Source organism: Buceros rhinoceros, unplaced genomic scaffold (assembly GCF_000710305.1).
Source record: "Buceros rhinoceros silvestris isolate BGI_N320 unplaced genomic scaffold, ASM71030v1 scaffold8269, whole genome shotgun sequence".
Taxonomy (NCBI): Eukaryota; Metazoa; Chordata; class Aves; order Bucerotiformes; family Bucerotidae; genus Buceros; species Buceros rhinoceros.
In genome coordinates this window covers 14,564-31,840 of record NW_010429771.1, presented here as the reverse complement: position 1 = coordinate 31,840, position 17,277 = coordinate 14,564, and the positions used below count along the sequence as shown (strand labels likewise).

General features: G+C 40.8%; 1 protein-coding gene across 1 annotated transcript in view; it reads right to left on the bottom strand.

Moving 5' to 3' along the window:
• Positions 1 to 13,252, bottom strand: part of EGF (epidermal growth factor) — a 63,962-nt gene extending 50,710 nt beyond the window's left edge. The window contains exons 1-4 of the mRNA XM_010142786.1: positions 13,126 to 13,252; positions 4,555 to 4,686; positions 1,991 to 2,190; positions 53 to 234 (exon numbers count right to left, since the gene is read on the bottom strand). Of these exons, the coding sequence (XP_010141088.1) occupies positions 53 to 234; positions 1,991 to 2,190; positions 4,555 to 4,686; positions 13,126 to 13,252 (641 nt within the window). The remainder of the gene's footprint in view (positions 1 to 52; positions 235 to 1,990; positions 2,191 to 4,554; positions 4,687 to 13,125) is intronic.
• Between the last annotated feature and the right edge of the window lie 4,025 nt (positions 13,253 to 17,277).

Below are 17,277 nucleotides of genomic sequence, written 5' to 3'. Positions count from 1 at the left end.
TTTGCATATTTTGAGTTCATTACAACGAAATTACTAACCTAGTTAAAATTACCTTTTCTCAGCATCAATGGTAATCCTTGTGGGACGACCAACATCTCTTAGAAGAACTCGGCGTTTTTTCCCATTCATGTCTGTCGCTTCTATGGTTGCTTTCTGTCTATTGGCCCAGAGAATGTCTTGATTTATCCAATCAATAGCAAATCCTGAAATGCCTTTGTCTATGTAACATAGTCTCTGCAAACAAACAAAAAATCCCAAAGCTGACAACAAGAAGCATCCTAATGATTATCTTAAGCTTCACTTCCAATATAGGGAATAAAGTGCCAGACTAAAGACTCCTATTTCATTCCTTCTGCTTCATTTTCTCTCAGACCTCTAGATATTTCACTTTCCCATTCCTTAATTACTTTCATTTGGTCTTTGTACGTACACTCACCCCTTCTGAAGTGAGCAAACCCCTGCAAAAGGGGAAGTTTTTCTCTGTTAGAAACACACTAGACTAATCTTTTAGTTACAGCCTTTTGCTGTTGTGTCCTGGTTTGAGTTAGGACAGAACTAATTCTGTTCAGCGATTTCAATTTTCAGCTCAGCCCCTTCTAACTAACTGCACTTGCTGAAGTTAACGGCATATTTTGCAGACAGTGACTGCTTCAGAGAGTGACAGGGCTTGATGTTTACAGTTACTGCCACAGGTTGGAGTGCAGAAAGGCTCTGGCTTATCCTTGCTCCTCCGCAGACCAAGGTCACTGCTAAATCCTGTGTACCATGGTGGGGGTGCAGTGAGTTAGAGGACGCACGCGCAGGGAGGAGCGGACAGGACAGGTGACCCTACACTGACCAACGAAATGTTCTCTCCCATAGATGTCATAATCAGTATAAAGCTGACGGGTCACAAGGATCAAACTCATCTTCAATGGCCAGTGTCCAGGGAGGACTCTCTCTGTTCTGCCTTTGATCCCAACCCATGCATCCCTGAATGCAGTTCTAGAATCCAGCTCCTGCATTCAGTTCTCGTCTGCTGCTGAGCCCAGCCTGGGCCTTTTCCCAGTAAGAAGCCCACAGCATCACTGGTGATGGTGATGTGATTGCCATCAGGGAGGTTGGTTTGGTATTAGTATTGTATGTATTCATTTTATTGTTATTATTTTCATTAAAGCAGTTTTAGTTTTCTTTTCCAACCCATACGTCTCTCTCCTTATTCCCTTTCCCCTCCCCTTTGGGAAAAGAGAGGGGTGAATAGAGAGCATCTGTCATTTGTCTAGCAGTCAGCCCAGCCCTAACCCCTCACAATTTGGCACACTATGAAGGACCTAGACTTGTATCGCTACAGATGGAAGACTTCCAAACACACTGCTGGTGGACCCTGATCCCTAAAAATCAACGCAAAATACATCAGTGAATACTCCACACGGGTGCACAAACACTGGAAATCTCTCTCTCTCAAGCAAAAGAAGGCTCCCACAAGATTAAGTTCAGCCACAGCAGCCTGTCTGCCCTTCTCAATCAGCCAGATGCAAGGAACAGCACAGATTTTTCCAAATGCAGATTGAGCTGCTAAAGGAAGTATTTATGCAACCTTACAAACAAATAAAACATTTGAGAAAAAATGAGTAGGAATTCAAGCACGTCCTTCTCATACCATTTGAGTCAGTTTGAGTTACAGTAATCTGGAAGACAAACTTCCGAAGTGCCAGGGATTAATTTAAAACTGATAGAAACATTATTGTCTTCAAAGGTTTACTTTGTCTGGATTTCGAATCCTTCATTTTAACTCCTTCACTTGATACAGAAAATACTAAAAGTACTGTGAATGCCAGTGAAACAGCCTAGACTCAGGACCGTAACTGTTATGACAGCAGAAACTGTTACAGAAGTCTGAAGTGCTAATCAATGAACAGGAACAGCAGAATTGTACCTAAGGAGCAGGTGGTTTCCATAGAGCGTTTTATGCCCCTTAACTTGGAAAATTCCAGAGAACTGATTGCTTTACCTCTTGTTTTGTGCCATTCAGGTGAATTCTTTGAAGTAGTCGCCTTTCAGAGTCTACCCAATACACTTTCTCTTCTGTATAATGAAAATCCATAAGCGTTGACTGAGCAGTATCAGCCACCAATCTTTCGTGATTGGTCCCTTCAGCATCAATTCTAAATATGGCATTTCCATGGCTAAAAAGTAGGAATGGTGCAGGGTCTGGTGTGGAAAAAACAATAAAAAAAAAAAAGAGATCAGGCAGAGATAAGCAAGAGAACAAGAGATAAGCATTGCATTTTGGCTGCAATAAGTTCTTATCGATATTACCCTAGCCAAAGAGAAAGTTCTGGATCTAACCATCTCTCATATTTTAATGACAACTTTCTAGGCATATCACAGAGAATCAGTAAGATATAAATGTAATGGCTCATTCACATTTAATGCTGGAAGTTAGGTCCAAAAATTGAGTCATGAAACAGAGACTGCAGTGGTTGTTACCACTACTCCCAAATCCTACAGCCTCCTCAGAGGTCGGAAGAACCATTGCATGCACGCCAACAGAGGCTGGAAGAACTATGCCATGGATACGTCTCCAGGTAGAAGACTGCTTCCAACTATTGTGTCACTGCAATAATTTATCACAGAGGGGTGGTCTGGAGTCTCATTTTAAGTGCTCAAACAGGGAAATCGAAGATCCCAAGACAGGGAAAGGGAAGAAGCTACAGACCGCAGTTTCTGGTGATGCAGAGGCTTGAAGGAAACCAAAAGACCTGTACTTAAAACTCCTAGAGCTCAGCAGAAACAACTCTTTCCAGACAAAAACTATATTCTTGATGAGTGAAAGGTAAAAGTGTATCACTAAAACATAAAATATGTTACAATGAAAGGTGTTCCAATTCTGCCTGGCCTCTAGAAATATAATTAAGGTTGAAGGTGATGAGCAACTAGAATGGTCCAATTAGTCTTAACGTACCATTAAAAGCAGGTGGAAAGCATGGAAGTACAATTAGTAGGACATAAGAGTTGGTCTGCAGATTACACTACCCCAGTTTTATCAAGTCCTCTTTGTTATTTTTAGGGTATCACCACAGGGCAGGGTTACAACTGACAAGGAACTTTAACTGCATTTCCAAGCCACATGGTTTTAATTTAGACAATTTGAATATTATGGATGTCTATCAAGTGTACAGCAGAGGAAGGGAGTTTTTGTGTAACCAGTCACAATTCAGGCTTCATTTTAAAAGAAAATTTTTTTTTAATTAAAAAAAAAAAAGTGGGTGCTATACCACTAAGTCTTTAATTTTTCACTAAAACAACAATCAAAGAAGGAAGTCCATGGTGGTGGTAATGGGGAGGATTTATAACACAGTTGCCTTAAATAACAGATCATGGCATACAAGTAATGCTCTAACCAAGTGACTTTGAAACGCAGTTATTCATCTAGATCCAACAGAACGACAGTTGTCAAGCCTGTCTGATCAGTTGTTGAACTGATCTTCCTGCAGTGCAGAAGGGACTCTCCATTTATCAGGGATGGATGACATCAAAGATACACTATCACCAGTTTCCTTACACATATACTTTTGAAAATTACACTGGTTTTGTTAACAAGTTTTGCAACCTTTTAACTAAATGTGTTTGCTATTAGCATGAATCCTGAAACTTTAAACTCAACACAGATCACTTCTACAAATTTTAGCCAGATGCTCCACCTTCACCAGGATTGCAAAGTTGTTTGACTCAATTCCTTGCAGAGCAGAGGGATGAGAAAAATTTTGATTTCTCCAAGTGAAGCAAAACCAGACATTCAGAAAACCAAGGTGGAGAGGTGAAATTCAGAGCACCCACCTCATACTCTAGGTGCAATATAGTGTTAAACTAATCAGTAAAATCAACTAGATTTTTTTTTCCGTGGGTAGCATGAGGTGAGTACAAAATCAAGTTATTCAAAGTCCATAACCGTGGACATTTTCCTCTTAGAAGGGCTAAAAAAATTAAAATTTAAATGCCTTTTACACATTCAAAAATCAATTTATACACTCAGGACAGAGCAAAAGAGAGAAAGGAGTCACAGTAGAACTCATGTTTATTAGGAAACTACCAATGGACCAAACCAAAAATAAGGGCTTCCCGCTTACAACTTCACACCACTGTCCCTAGAACTTAAACATTCTGAAGAGACATCAACACCAACAGACTGAAAGAGGCGAAGGTAGCAAAATCTTGTGCACTGCTGGGTTTTCCTGGAAGTAGTAAGGACGAGATAAGAAAGTTTACAGTTCTGAGCACAAGGAGAGAGTATGTGTACTAAACAGAAAGCCATTGCTCAGTTTTGTTTGTTTCCGTAGGCTCATTCATCTTCCCACCACCATACTTTCCATTCTTCGCTATCACTCTTCTGCAGCACCCACCTTTGGCCTTGGCACTTACCCACACAGTAGAAGAGGCAGTTTTTCCATGAGCGAACAAGAGCACCCCAGTCGCTGTCCAGTAGGGACCAGCCAGGCATGATTCATTTGAAAAATAATGCTTACTCATCTCTAAAGCACTTTTTTAGTCATCAAAAACCCAAAATGATCTTACCGTTCATGTAGCAAGACCATTTGTCAATATCCAAAGTGTAACCGGGCAAACAGGAGCAGATGTAGGACCCCGGAACATTGATACAGGTTTGGCCACAGGTTCCCAAACCGCCTTCAAAGCATTCATCAATATCTGAAACACGTTTTTAACATATCAGGAAAATTCAGCCAGCAAAAGCAGCAAAGAGAAAGAATACATTTCACATAGTTCTCTAATAATAAATTGGTCACAAAATTTACTATCCCATCATTAAATACGGAGGATGGCCATACTGCTTCATGCATTAGTTTCTGTTGTCTGTTGTCACATGCACAATGAAGGGGTTTTTTAGAAGACTGGCCATGGAAGTTGTTCTCCCTTGCGTCTGGGCACTCTGGTCTCTGATTGCCCAAGCACAGGGAACAGATTTGTTTTCGTACTCTGTTTCCGTGATTTATGTTATCATCTGGTATGCAAATGCTGCCGGCAGCTGCTTCCTTGCATCTTTATCTCTCTTTCCACAGTAATAAGTTTGTCCACAAATTAACTAACTTTGCAAAAGAGCAAAGCAGCAAACAGACTGTCACATCATTGAGTTCCACACTGAGCTCATTTAATTTGAGTAAAAGCTCAAAAACACATACAAAAAACTAAAGGCTCCACTATGTTCTGACAACAATAACCCCAAACCAAGGTAACAAGCAAACTAATTAGAAACTGGGCTTTTAACTGGTAGCCTTTATGAATTAAAAGATATTTGATGTATTTATGGTGTTTTATCAGGGCTTGAGGCAGTAACTATTAAGCCCTAAATTAAGGACTTTATTTTTTTTAAGAAAAAAGGTCACCATCGAGGAGCATATTTCACACTAAGGGGGAAAAATATTAACCCCTTTGGCAGTACCATGGATGATTGTCCCAGAAAATTTAGATAAACTTCACTTTGTATTAAAACCAAAAGAATTTGATAGTAACCTCCCGAGGTGCTGGACATCGGGCAGTACCACACCTTGGTAGAGCAGCTGTTTCCTTGCCCAAGATATATTTGATGTCAGTGAGTTTTGTTCTGGGTTTTATCATCTGATTTTGCACATGCAGGAAAAAAAGATTCAACACAAATAATTTTGAAGAGACACATTTGATTAAGTCGCTAGAGGACTTTGATTCATAACCGAAGTACACATGCGTGTTGGATTATTCCAAGTACAGCTCAACGGGGGTGTTTTCCTGTAGTCTTGACCAAGAACGTAGGGCAACAGAAGAACTTCTCCTTAGATAACTCATCTTAGATGATAATTTGTATCAAGTGCAAATTATTACAGTGCTTCAGGAGGTCTGAGAGAGTTAGGTGAGAGGATTGCCCTGGTTCAAAGGTCAGAAATGGCACCCCGTGATAACTACAAGGAACTGCAATTTAAACCAACTCACACCAGCGATTTGAAAGAAACTTTCTCTCTCAGTAACCCAGGGAGAATTAAGCAACCAGATCTCTGATGGCCCATGGGCCTGGGACCCTGTCTCCTTTAAAAAAATACGTGCAGCAGAAGTGTTTAAGGGTTTACTAAGTGTCGGGTGTCAGAGCTGTTCAAAAAGAATATCAGTGCTTTACAGCCGTCGCCTAATGAGTCTATACAGACCAGGGAGTGTTTCCATACTGTTTTCAGAGTTTTCCCACAGCGTTATGTTCCACATAGCAGATGAACTACTTTGACGATGTATGAAATGTAATCAGAGCACACGCAACTGATTTCTGTTGAACAGATTAAGAAGGTAAAGCAGAAGCTTTTTCAGCAACTTAATTCCATAAAGCACTCCAATTCTAAACTCACAATCTTCTTCAAACAATCAGCTTTCAGAAGCACATTTTCCCACAGTTACTAGGGATGTACATGCCATTCTCCACAGAATTAAAGGAGTAACTCCCCCAAATCCCCTCCAGAAATGTTTGACTGCCTTAGAAGTTTGTTAATGGGCTATAGACGCCGTGAGCTCCAGGTTGCCATTTAAAACTGGCTGCTCCTGGCTGTCATTGCCTGGACATCACTAAAACTAAAGGGCTTTTTGGTTGCCCATACAGGAGAGCTTTGGTGACCTCTGCTCATTGTCACAGCTGTTGTCAGTGTTAGCGGACACATGAAGGAGTCTGCAGGCATGAACACAGTTTGTATCTTTTCCTGATGTACTGGTTTTCAAACGGGGTAACTGGCTGACTAAGCGGGACAGTTAATCTGATGTAATCACCAGTAGAAAAGCAGGTACAAGCCTCTATTGATAAAGGCTATAATGTAGTTCCTGTTAGTCAATACACTTTTATGATGATGGTGGCTTGTTAAATAAAACTGACGTTATTTCTCTGAGGAAATCACAAGTATGGGTGATAAAGGCAACTGTGTAGAAGTTAATGACAGACGTCATTTGATTAAGTAATGCAAAACACTGATGAAAGAGCTATTATTCAATTGCAATAAAGAGCACATTAAATAAGAAAAAGATAGGCCTGACCTACAGATTGTATCTGGAAGACTGCTCACTCTGAAAAGGATTTGTGTTCATACTGGACAGAAAGCTGACCTCTTAGCATGTTACTGGCCAAGAAAATTTAAATCACAACACATATGAACACAGGAGAGATGAATGAGAGTGGGGAAACAGTGTCATTTCTGTATCTGGGAGTGCTCAGACTATATCGGCATGTTGTTTGTATTTCTCACATATGGGTTGTTAAAAGCTCCTGAAAAATTAGAACATATATAAGAACAAGGAAACAAAGCCTGATTTGAGAGTGAGGGAAGTACCTTTCCATAAGACACTTGAAGTCTGCGTAGATTATCAGAAAGAAGCTTGGGGAAGGGACTGATCACAGGATATAAATACTTTCACAAAGAAAAAGTACCAGATTTTCTGAAGGACACTATAATCTTTTGCAAGAAAGATTTAACACCGAGTGATGGCTTAGAACTGATGTCAGGGAAACCAAATTCAGACATGAAATTCACATTTTAACAGGACATATCTGTGAAGGTTTGAAAAACTTTGATGTTCTCAATTCACAATTGGACTAGGAAAGCATACGTTAACCCAAGCACTGGCTACTGAGCTAGGTACCAAGATAACTGGATAATGGCCCATTATTTACAGGACAGGCTGTAATTTACAGCTTTAGATGAGTGTACAAAACTGAATCTCCAAGAAAGAGCACACTGATTGGTTAGGCTGCAAGAATTTACACTGCCTCCCCAGTAATTGTCCTTGAAGAGCGGATTTCAGGGTTATCAATCTGCCCATTTTCATCACCAGCGAAGTTCACATAATAAAGCAAATCCCACCCATTCTGAAAAGCGCGCAATTGCCCCAGCTGAAGGAAGGCTATAGCGGGAGAATAACAGCCTAATAAAAGATGAGGGGCACAGTGGAGACAGGCAGCTTAGCCACCAGAGAATGCCCTTTTCAGCGGTAAACAGGAAGCGCCCACAGGCACAGAGCTATTGTAGAACAAGTCACAGCATTGTGGACATTTGGCTTTTACGGCACTAATAATGGAAGAGGGTCCTGTGCTTATCATACTCTCTTCTTTGCTTAAAGTACAAAATAAACTCACCCCAAATCTCCCTGCCCCCCCAAAAAGACTGTTTCTTAGAGAGAACTCGATCATAAAACCATCCATCAGGTGTAACTAGTGGTGCCTTCATCTGCACTCTCAGTGCCAAAGCAAAGCGCAGAGTTGCATCCTGCTGTAGCCATTTTACGTGTCCTGGCAACCACATCCCCCAGTGGGAACTTTACCCTGTGAAAGAAATCGGCTTAGTGAACACAAAGGCTGTCTGCAGTGCCCTGACAGCCAGCCCTGAAAGGAAGAATGAGGTCCTGGTTAGTTCTCAAAGGCTTCTTTATGCAAAAAATGCCTTGAGAATCAGCAAAAACGATGAATCATGTCATCATGATGTTGGCAGCTCTCAATGACTTTACATACAAATATGCTACTTTATTGAGAGTCCTGAGAAACGCTCTGATTGCAGAAGGTGAAGCATTAGTATGCCTGGCAGGGATACAGAGAAACCACAGTGAGACAGAACTTGAATTTCATTATGCCCTCAAATACATACATTATAAACATAAAAAATACATGTGCAGGCACAGAAAAAGGACTGAAGATAGTCAGAAATGGAAGAAGATGCTCCACCTATCAGCAGGTCACAATAAAACAGAAGAGGCACAGCTCAGTGTCTTCTCTCGCTAATTTTGAATTAGGTTTAAAGTACAATCTAATCACTCACAATTTTTGAGAGGATAGAGGCTGTGAAGTGCTCAAATACTGTAGTGAGAAATACAGTGTGAATACAGTAAGTTGATGATCCACTCCTGGACTCTTCCAGTCCACAGCCACAGAAGCGACCATATGCAACCCTATTCAGGATTAAGGTTCATGTGATATGTGATGCTATTTCTGGCATTTCTTGTAACATATTCACCTCCCTCCTATTCTGATCTAAGTTTTTACAGCTAAAGATAGTATTTGTTCACATTCATCTGGATCCAATTTCCAGAGAATTCAATGGGAATTCTCATAAATTGGTCTGTGGGTTCAGATCCGTGGTCAAGAATTCCTGACTACGATTTGGCAACAATGTTTTCATCTTTCCCCAAGGCAGTGTAATACGAAGTGAGAGAGCTGGAAAACAGCTACTGAAAAGAAGGAAACAAGCACACCTTGGCTGTAGCTCTTCTGAAATACAGAGGGACGCTGGGGTCTCAGCAGGTTTATCCCTAGGTCATGACAGGGGTAGACAACAGAGTTCCCCATTTCATTGGCTCTTACTGCTCCTTGTGCAATGCTTGCAAAGAAAGGATAGCTGTGAATTAGTAAGGGTTTGGCATTTCATACTTCTAAGAACACAACATAAGAAGTTTTAACAGTGTGTCTTCAGAAGGCTGCATGGAGCAAAGTGAACCCAGGATTTAGTTAATTAAGGGGAATTTAAAGATGTAATACAAAGAGGAATAACTTTATATTCTGCATCACCAGTGCTCCATGCAGGGAGAGCGGTGAACAGCAAGGGAAAAAAAAAAAAAAAGAGGAAAGCTTGAGACACTGAAAGAAGCATCTGACTGAAAGAGCTGACCTAGATAGCTGCAGTTGTCAGCTTCAATTGCAGGCTACAGCTCTGCAGGAATGCGCAGCATGTTAGCCCTGAAGAAGTAACAAGGCCTGATCAGTTCATACGAGAAGTTAGTAGAGATATACAGAGTTTAAGAACCCACAGTTAGATAAAAAACTTCGGGTTCTTCAAAAACTTTTTTACAATGTTTTCAGGGATTTTGTAGTGTTTGGTTTTGGCTTTTTTTTTTTTATAACTATACTTCACTTTGAATACTCACTTCGTAAGTTTTGAAAGTCAGCACTGAAGCTAAAGCACACCTCCAGTCTTGCAGTGTCCGGGACATAACGTATTTGCCTAGGGAAAACCAAGACTAACACGCACTAGTATCTGCTCGAAAATTGATAACGCAAAGGGCAGCTCTAGGGGCCTCTTCAGATTAACAGTGCCATGTGGGAAACTTCTTGGTCTTAGGTGGAGAAAGAATCTATACATCATGACCAAAAAATAGCGTTGTTAAAGTTGTACTTCAGGAGGGGACAGGCAACAGATTCCAAGAGGCGTAAGGTTTGCTGACGTGGTTAAGATGTTAGAAATCAAAGCTCTTCCAGGACCAACCATGCATGTGTTTTTACCTTGTAGGAATAATAACTTTTGCGTAGCCCAGACCATTTTTCTTTAGAGGCAGTAGGTTCTGTGTTTTCACTGGGGTCTAAGAAAGATAAAGGTAACTGAGTCCCCAGTCCTGACCTCAGCTTTAAATAAAGTATTAAATCAAGATAGCAACATCAAAAACTGCAGAAATGCTTCCAATTCAACTGTAACTTGCTGATAAATTGACGTGTTTGTTCACCACTCTAGTCTTGTCCTGACCTCAAGATCTGTTCTCCCACACTTTCCCTCTTACAAACTTTGCTGTTGTGGGGCACAGGGCCCCTCTGAAAGGCCTCTCCTCTCTTGGCATACCAAGTCAGGTTTCAAATAATCTCTCTTAAAATAACGGTATAAAATTATGTGAGACATTCAGGGTTAGATTTCATTGTCCTTCCACAGGATGAGAAGGTCTTTGATCTTTGAATATCCCTAAAAATAAAAGGAACTAATTAAGAAGTGAGCTATTTAGCACAATCGAGACCTTCTCTACAGTGGCAATATGGAAAACAAATCTAGAAAAGCCTACGCACTTTCCGGTAAGTGTCACTTATAACAGGTCACTAATAGAGAGCGGACATCTTCTCAATTCAGTGTGGTCCTTATGGCTGGCAGGATGCCCTGATGGTCATGGATGATAAAGAACATTTTACAATTGGTATATTTATTACAGCTCACCAAGAACGGTCACCAAGCCACGGATCAGCTTGCCGTCATTGTTCACAGGTCAGTGGTATGAGTCATGTCTCCCACTCTTTTATCACTCCCACCACTTTTCTCCTCACTATTACCTTCAAAGCCTGCCTCCAGTTTCCTAATGCTTGCTGCCACTGCACCCTCTACCTCACATAATTAATGAAATAGAATATTATACTTCCGGTCTTCTGGTCAGAACTTGGCTTGTGTACCCAGCACATAGAAGAACGAACAGGGGAAATCCACTGAAACAAAGCATCTTTCAGTCTTATATTTAATGTCAAAATTTCAGCTTTGCTTAATCCCCGGTAATCTGATTAAAAAGATAGCCTAGCACATCTCATTTTTCATTTATTCCATACTACATGGAATTGCTCAGAGTATGTCGTAATAAAGTTAGCTATTACTCAAAAGACGTCTTTTATCATATTTCTGGCAGAGTTTGCTGAGCTCCTGGCCATTCTGTTTCGGGGCTTTACCTAGACTCCCCCCATTCATACAGCAGCTGAATGTACCTAATTGTCAACAGAAAAGACATAATGCAAGGCAGGTTATGTCCCCATTAATGGAAGAGTGGTGTGCATCAATATGTGAAATATGTCAACTGAAACATAAAATGCAGCCTTTTGAATGTCAATATTTAGAGTGCTTTTTGACTCTTTTAACGAAAGTCAAGCAATTCCCTCCACGTCAGTAGAATTCTATAACACGTGAGCTCTTTATTGGGCAACCCGACAATGTAGAAGTCATAATGCACATACATGCTTGTGGAAGCTACATACATATTGGCAAACAGCGTAGACCTAAAGGAGAGGCTGTGTAAAGTGCAACAGTTGCTGAAGATATGACATACACACTAGACACATGTATTTCATGTTGAGGTTACAGAGAACCAGGCTGAGTCTGGTCACATGGACCGAATGGCCATCAACATAAGAGATAACAGATGCTCTCCTACAGGAACACCTTCCGGTTTAGAGTGGCCTAACGAGAATCCAGTTTGTGCACTTTGAGAGTGCTCTGCGATGTGAAGACAAGCACAGTAAGGGGTGGCAGTATGAAGATTCATTTCAGAAGCATGCTTCTCATTTGAATCCAAGCATGGCTGTGGAACACCCTAGGTGTGCTTGGCTCTCAGATAAACCTTTGGTCAGGTTTATGATTTGTAGACAAAAATACCTAGCTCCTCCTTTCTCAACATGAGAGCATTTAACGTGCACACTTCTATTTTCTGCTTACAAGATGGTATTTCTTGGCAGAATGCACAGAGGAGGCACCTGTTATTAAATCACTGGAATCATGTCAAGAACTGAGTCAGAGCCTCTGAAGCCCCAGAAATCTAAGGCAAAAGCATAACTCCAAGTGTTAGATCTGTTTGCTTGAATCCTTACAGAGCATTTCCTCATCTCCTTACTGCAAAGTCCATGACTTCATTGATTCTGGCTTTCTAAAAAAAAAAAAAAAAAATTGGACTTCAAGGTAGCAGGGTAGAGAGAAGGGTTCTGTCATTCTTTGTCTTACACTTTGTAAAGTAAAGGAACCTGCCTTCTACATGTTCCAAATCACTGGAGGTGATTACACCGATATTAGTGTCATACACTTCACCCAGACTTTAGTACTACAGTATCCAACACACTGCAATTCGGGTATTGTACGATTCCTGTTATTAAAGATGAGCACACCTGTCTACATGCACCGATAAACATGGAAAGAGTAGTTTTTAAAGTTGTCTAGCCCACATTTAAGTATATACTAACATATAATCATTAACATGCTCTTTCTGTGTGCATATAGAAATACAAAAATACACCTATGTGCAAATTGTACATATATAGAAGCATGAATACCTGTGGGCACATGTATTGAAAACACAGAGACACTGAAGCTATGGCAAGGAATGTTGGTCTCTCATGATCATATAAAAGTTTATGCTGCTTTCTGAGCGTTAAACTGGCAGACAAGTGACTGGTTTCTGAAAAACGAACTAAAAATATGTTCTATTCATTACAGGAAGCAAAAGATATAAAGAAGCTGATTTATCGATTTTGCCAGTACAACACACAAGCAATCCATGAAGCTTAAAATCATAAAGCTCGATTAAGGGAATGCGAATGCAGATTTCTCAGTGTGTGAATGGTCAGCAACTTACCTACACAGGCAGAGTTTTCAGTCTTTAATCTGTATCCATTAGGACAGTTCCGGTGCTGCAGAGCTGAGAGGCTGACAAAACCAATTTTAAAAACCACTGGCAAAAAAGCACCAAGGAAGAGAAACATAATCTTGAGGGGTTTTTGAACTGTCACTAGAGAAAAACTAGCTTGTATCCAGTCATATCCAGAACAAGATGAGCATGTGTAATCCCAAAAGGCTTCTGCAATCTCCTGCTTTACACTCAGACATCTTATCACGATACCAAGTTTTATCTTCACCTTGCTTTTCTTGTCACTTTAGCCCTTACTGTGTCTGACTACAACCTTGAAGAAATTCCTGGGAGATTTCTTCCACACACACACCAGTTTTTTTCTCTCTTGCTCTTTCGTTTCTTTCTTTCTTTTCTTTTTTTTTTCCTTTTGGAGGCCAAGCATGAAATGCCTGACACCCTTGCCACAAATTTAACACAGCTTAAAAGCAAAGCTCACAAGGATGACTGCAAATTTCTTCGCAACAAGCAAAGCTGCTGTTTAAATCTTAAAAGCAATGAATTTGGAAAACTGTTCACCACAGCCCTCAGCGGAGTACAGGGAGCAAGATCTCCAGGTACCATCCTTCTGCAAGCTCAGTCGCTTTTTACATACAAACTCGGACAGACTCCTCTTTTCTTTTTAAAGCTCTGCTTGCCCCACCTCTTCTCTTTTTAGTACCACTTGAGTGAACCCTGTGTTTGCAAATAGTAATGTGGTCAGTTCCTTTACTAGAGGGAACTGAGCCAGAATGCAGATACCCAGCCACCCTTAATAAATACAGGCTATTTAGAAGAGCAGCCCCTCCTGCCTGACAAGTACCTGTGGCATGCCAGCTGAGTTTTATTTCTCAGAGACTGTAAGCAGGTTCATACCATGCCTGTTAATAATGATTAGCTGCATTCATTTTAACATTGTCATGTGTTTTACCACCAGAAACAAGGTTTGTCATCACAACGTTTCACGCAAAAAGGGAAAAAAATCCCTTTGGCTCCTCCGGTATATTTCAATTGGAAATACAAATTGGCTGAAGGTCAAGTTCAGACCTAAGGCATGTGTTTGCAATCCTAATTTCAAAGAAGTTGCAACCGACTCTCTCAGCTCTGAATTTGGCCCTTCTGCACTTCAGGAAAATACCTGCTGTCAGAGACCCAGGCAACGTCTTCTGAGCGTGCATCTTTTACGCAGGGGGCAGCCATTCACACGCACACATCAGTGCTGTAAGAGGCTGCTGTTGTCATGCAGTGCTATTCTACACCTGTTTTGCTGAGGTGTATAAACTAGAGAAATTCCAGGTGCATCAAGCTGATAATTCTTCCAGTACTGAACAAAATCTCCTTTTTCTCAGTCCTCTGGACCAGACCAGCAAAGCTCTAGAGCAGAAGCATAAGTGATTTGCTGAATTTTGAATGTGCTGAGATTTAAGCAGATGTTACGTGGTTGACTGTGCCAGGTTTTGTTGAGCTAACTATTGTGAGGCATTCTGTCACTTTCTTCTCTTTTTTTTTCTTTTTTTTTAAATTTCTGCAGTGTTGCACTAGAATAAATACTAATGCAACAGCTGGATACAGCAGCAGCATCAGACAGTAACCTACAGCTGCACAAGTTCCATCTCTGGGAATTTCCCCTCTTCCTCCTCTCCTATCAATAAGACACCAGACTTGCGCTGTCAGAAAACCAGAAACATGAAACCTGATTATTAATTGGGCCACTCTCCATTAAAAGCAACAGTTTCTTGAAAATTCTGCCTGTGTGTAGGCACACTCTGCTCACTCGGCCTTCACTGCTACAGCTAATGCAATTAATTAAATCTGGGCTGACAAATGGCAGCCACGTTTCCATATACTCTGTTCAGAACAGAGTCTCTGTTCTGCATACTATAAAATACAATAACAGTAATGTAAATTATGCGGGGCCAGACTCAAGCCAAACAGCATTTGCTTCTCCAAATAGTCCCCTGCAATACAAAAGGGCGACTGATGTGAAAGCACAGTATAATGCCATCCCAGCTAGGATTACAGGATCCTGCCCAGGAACTGCGGTATGTTCCATATGAACCTCTTTTACTGATTCTGCAGCCGTCAGTTCCTCCTCACAAAATTTTCTTCGGTGTTCAAGCTGGGAGCACGTAACCTAAACAGTTCAAAAGGAATGTGTCACTTCTTTGTGAGCAACCACTAGCAGAATGTTTGCTAGACCGTGAGGGTGGCCGTCCCAGCACAGTCCTGACCTCTTCCAGGACAGACTCAGACAAACTCCCTGAAGGAGACAAAATGAATAAGCTCTCCCTTTTGTATTAAAACCCAGATGCAATTTCTCTCTCACATTCTTTTAGACTCTCATTTATACACATTGTCTTTTCTGAACATCTCTCTCATTATTTTCCCCTACTCCATTTCCTATTTTTGCCTTTACTCAAAACACAGTCAAAGGCATGTCCTAGAATTTCTCTTTTTTCTCTAAAGAGAAAGCGAAAAACAGAACTTTCTGACGTGCCAATACCACAATGATCTTTTCTGGAAGAAGAGATCCCTTTGCTGCAGTAAGGTAAAGAGTGGTTAATAAAGTCACTAATTTTACCATCTTAGAAAATTAGGAATGGTTTAAAAATAGGAAGAAAAATCTCTTAATAATGGAAATGCCTTTTTTTTTTTACCCTCATAATGCAAATACACCTCAGACCAGAACTAACCCCCAGACCCACAATATGATACAATATGATCTTGGCCTAAGAATGTAAATACATTACTTGGAAGCAAATAGAACCAATCACCTCCCCTTAGACCAAACCAGAAAGTTCTCAATAAAATCTGAAATTCATCAGGCTGTACCACAACTAGACCTTTCAAACATACTGTTTTTTACCAAGTAGTTCAGTATACTGCTCACAATAATGCCTTCACACCTAAAGTCATTTAGCATTTCAGAAATTGTTCAAATGCTTTTCTACAAGGCAAACTATTGTGCTCACCTACAGGTATTAAGTATAGTAATTTACTTTAATCTAGCACTCACGATACATTCAACTAAAATAACAGAGTAATTTCATCTGTAGGGCTCACCACAGAATCACTCCAAACAATCTCAAGGTTGTGTCCCAGTCTGTCAAATGCAAAGAACTGACAGTTTCCTTTGACCTGCTGGCTCAAGAGACTGACTCAGCTAACAACAAATAAACATTTTTATTCCTTTCTTTTGGACTTTCTGCTCACTCAGCTAGCTTTGGAAGGCTTTTTTTGCCAAAATTGGTAAAGACCAGCTAGCAATTCAAACGGAGAGGTTCTTTCCCCTACCCTGGCAAACAGCTGCTGTTACCGAATTCAAGGACTGTACGTTCTGCCTGTTCCTAAACTGTGGAGAAAACCGAGCCCTCCCTCAGTTTCCCCAGGGCTTTCATTATCTATATTGTGTTAATTAGCACATTGTTTAAATCATGTATTAGGTTTTATTCTTGCTTACTACACGTTATACTAGCTTGTCAGCACTTCTCCTTTCAGCCTCTGAAAGTTTGATTCTTGCTTTATGCATATTCTAATCCGGTTAAAATTATATTTTATAGTCATCCCCATCCCAACTCCCACCAGCACAGGTTAATGATGAAATCCAAGAGTTCACTGAAATAGCATAGGAAATGTATAGTGTCTATCTCTAGTACAAATAGCACAGAGCATTGAGGAACTCCCACAAAACTGCTTCCAGGTCCTCCTCAACGGCCCCAGGGAACCTGCCAACCCCCAAGTCAACATGCTCATGTGCATGTCATTCTGTGAGGAAAGGTACAGTTGCCAGAGCAGTAGCTGATTAACACAAGCAGCTTCTACAATGATACTGGGAATTTCTGATGGCCTCCAGGAAAAATACACAACATTTCTGTAAGCTATGCCTTACACCTGCTCACGGAAGCCTAATCTCCGGATCAGTCAGCTGACTCTGATCACCATACTTCCTCTGACAGGACAGTGTTTGATTCTCCACTGCTAACGTCGTTTCAGCAGGTTGAGCCTGCATCGTCTGTGATTCTGACAAAAGAGACATTATGCAGTATTAAATTGCCTCTCAGCGCAGGGGGAGGCACAGCATGAAAGAGGGACATATTTTAGTGTTCTCTAAAAGCCAGGAAT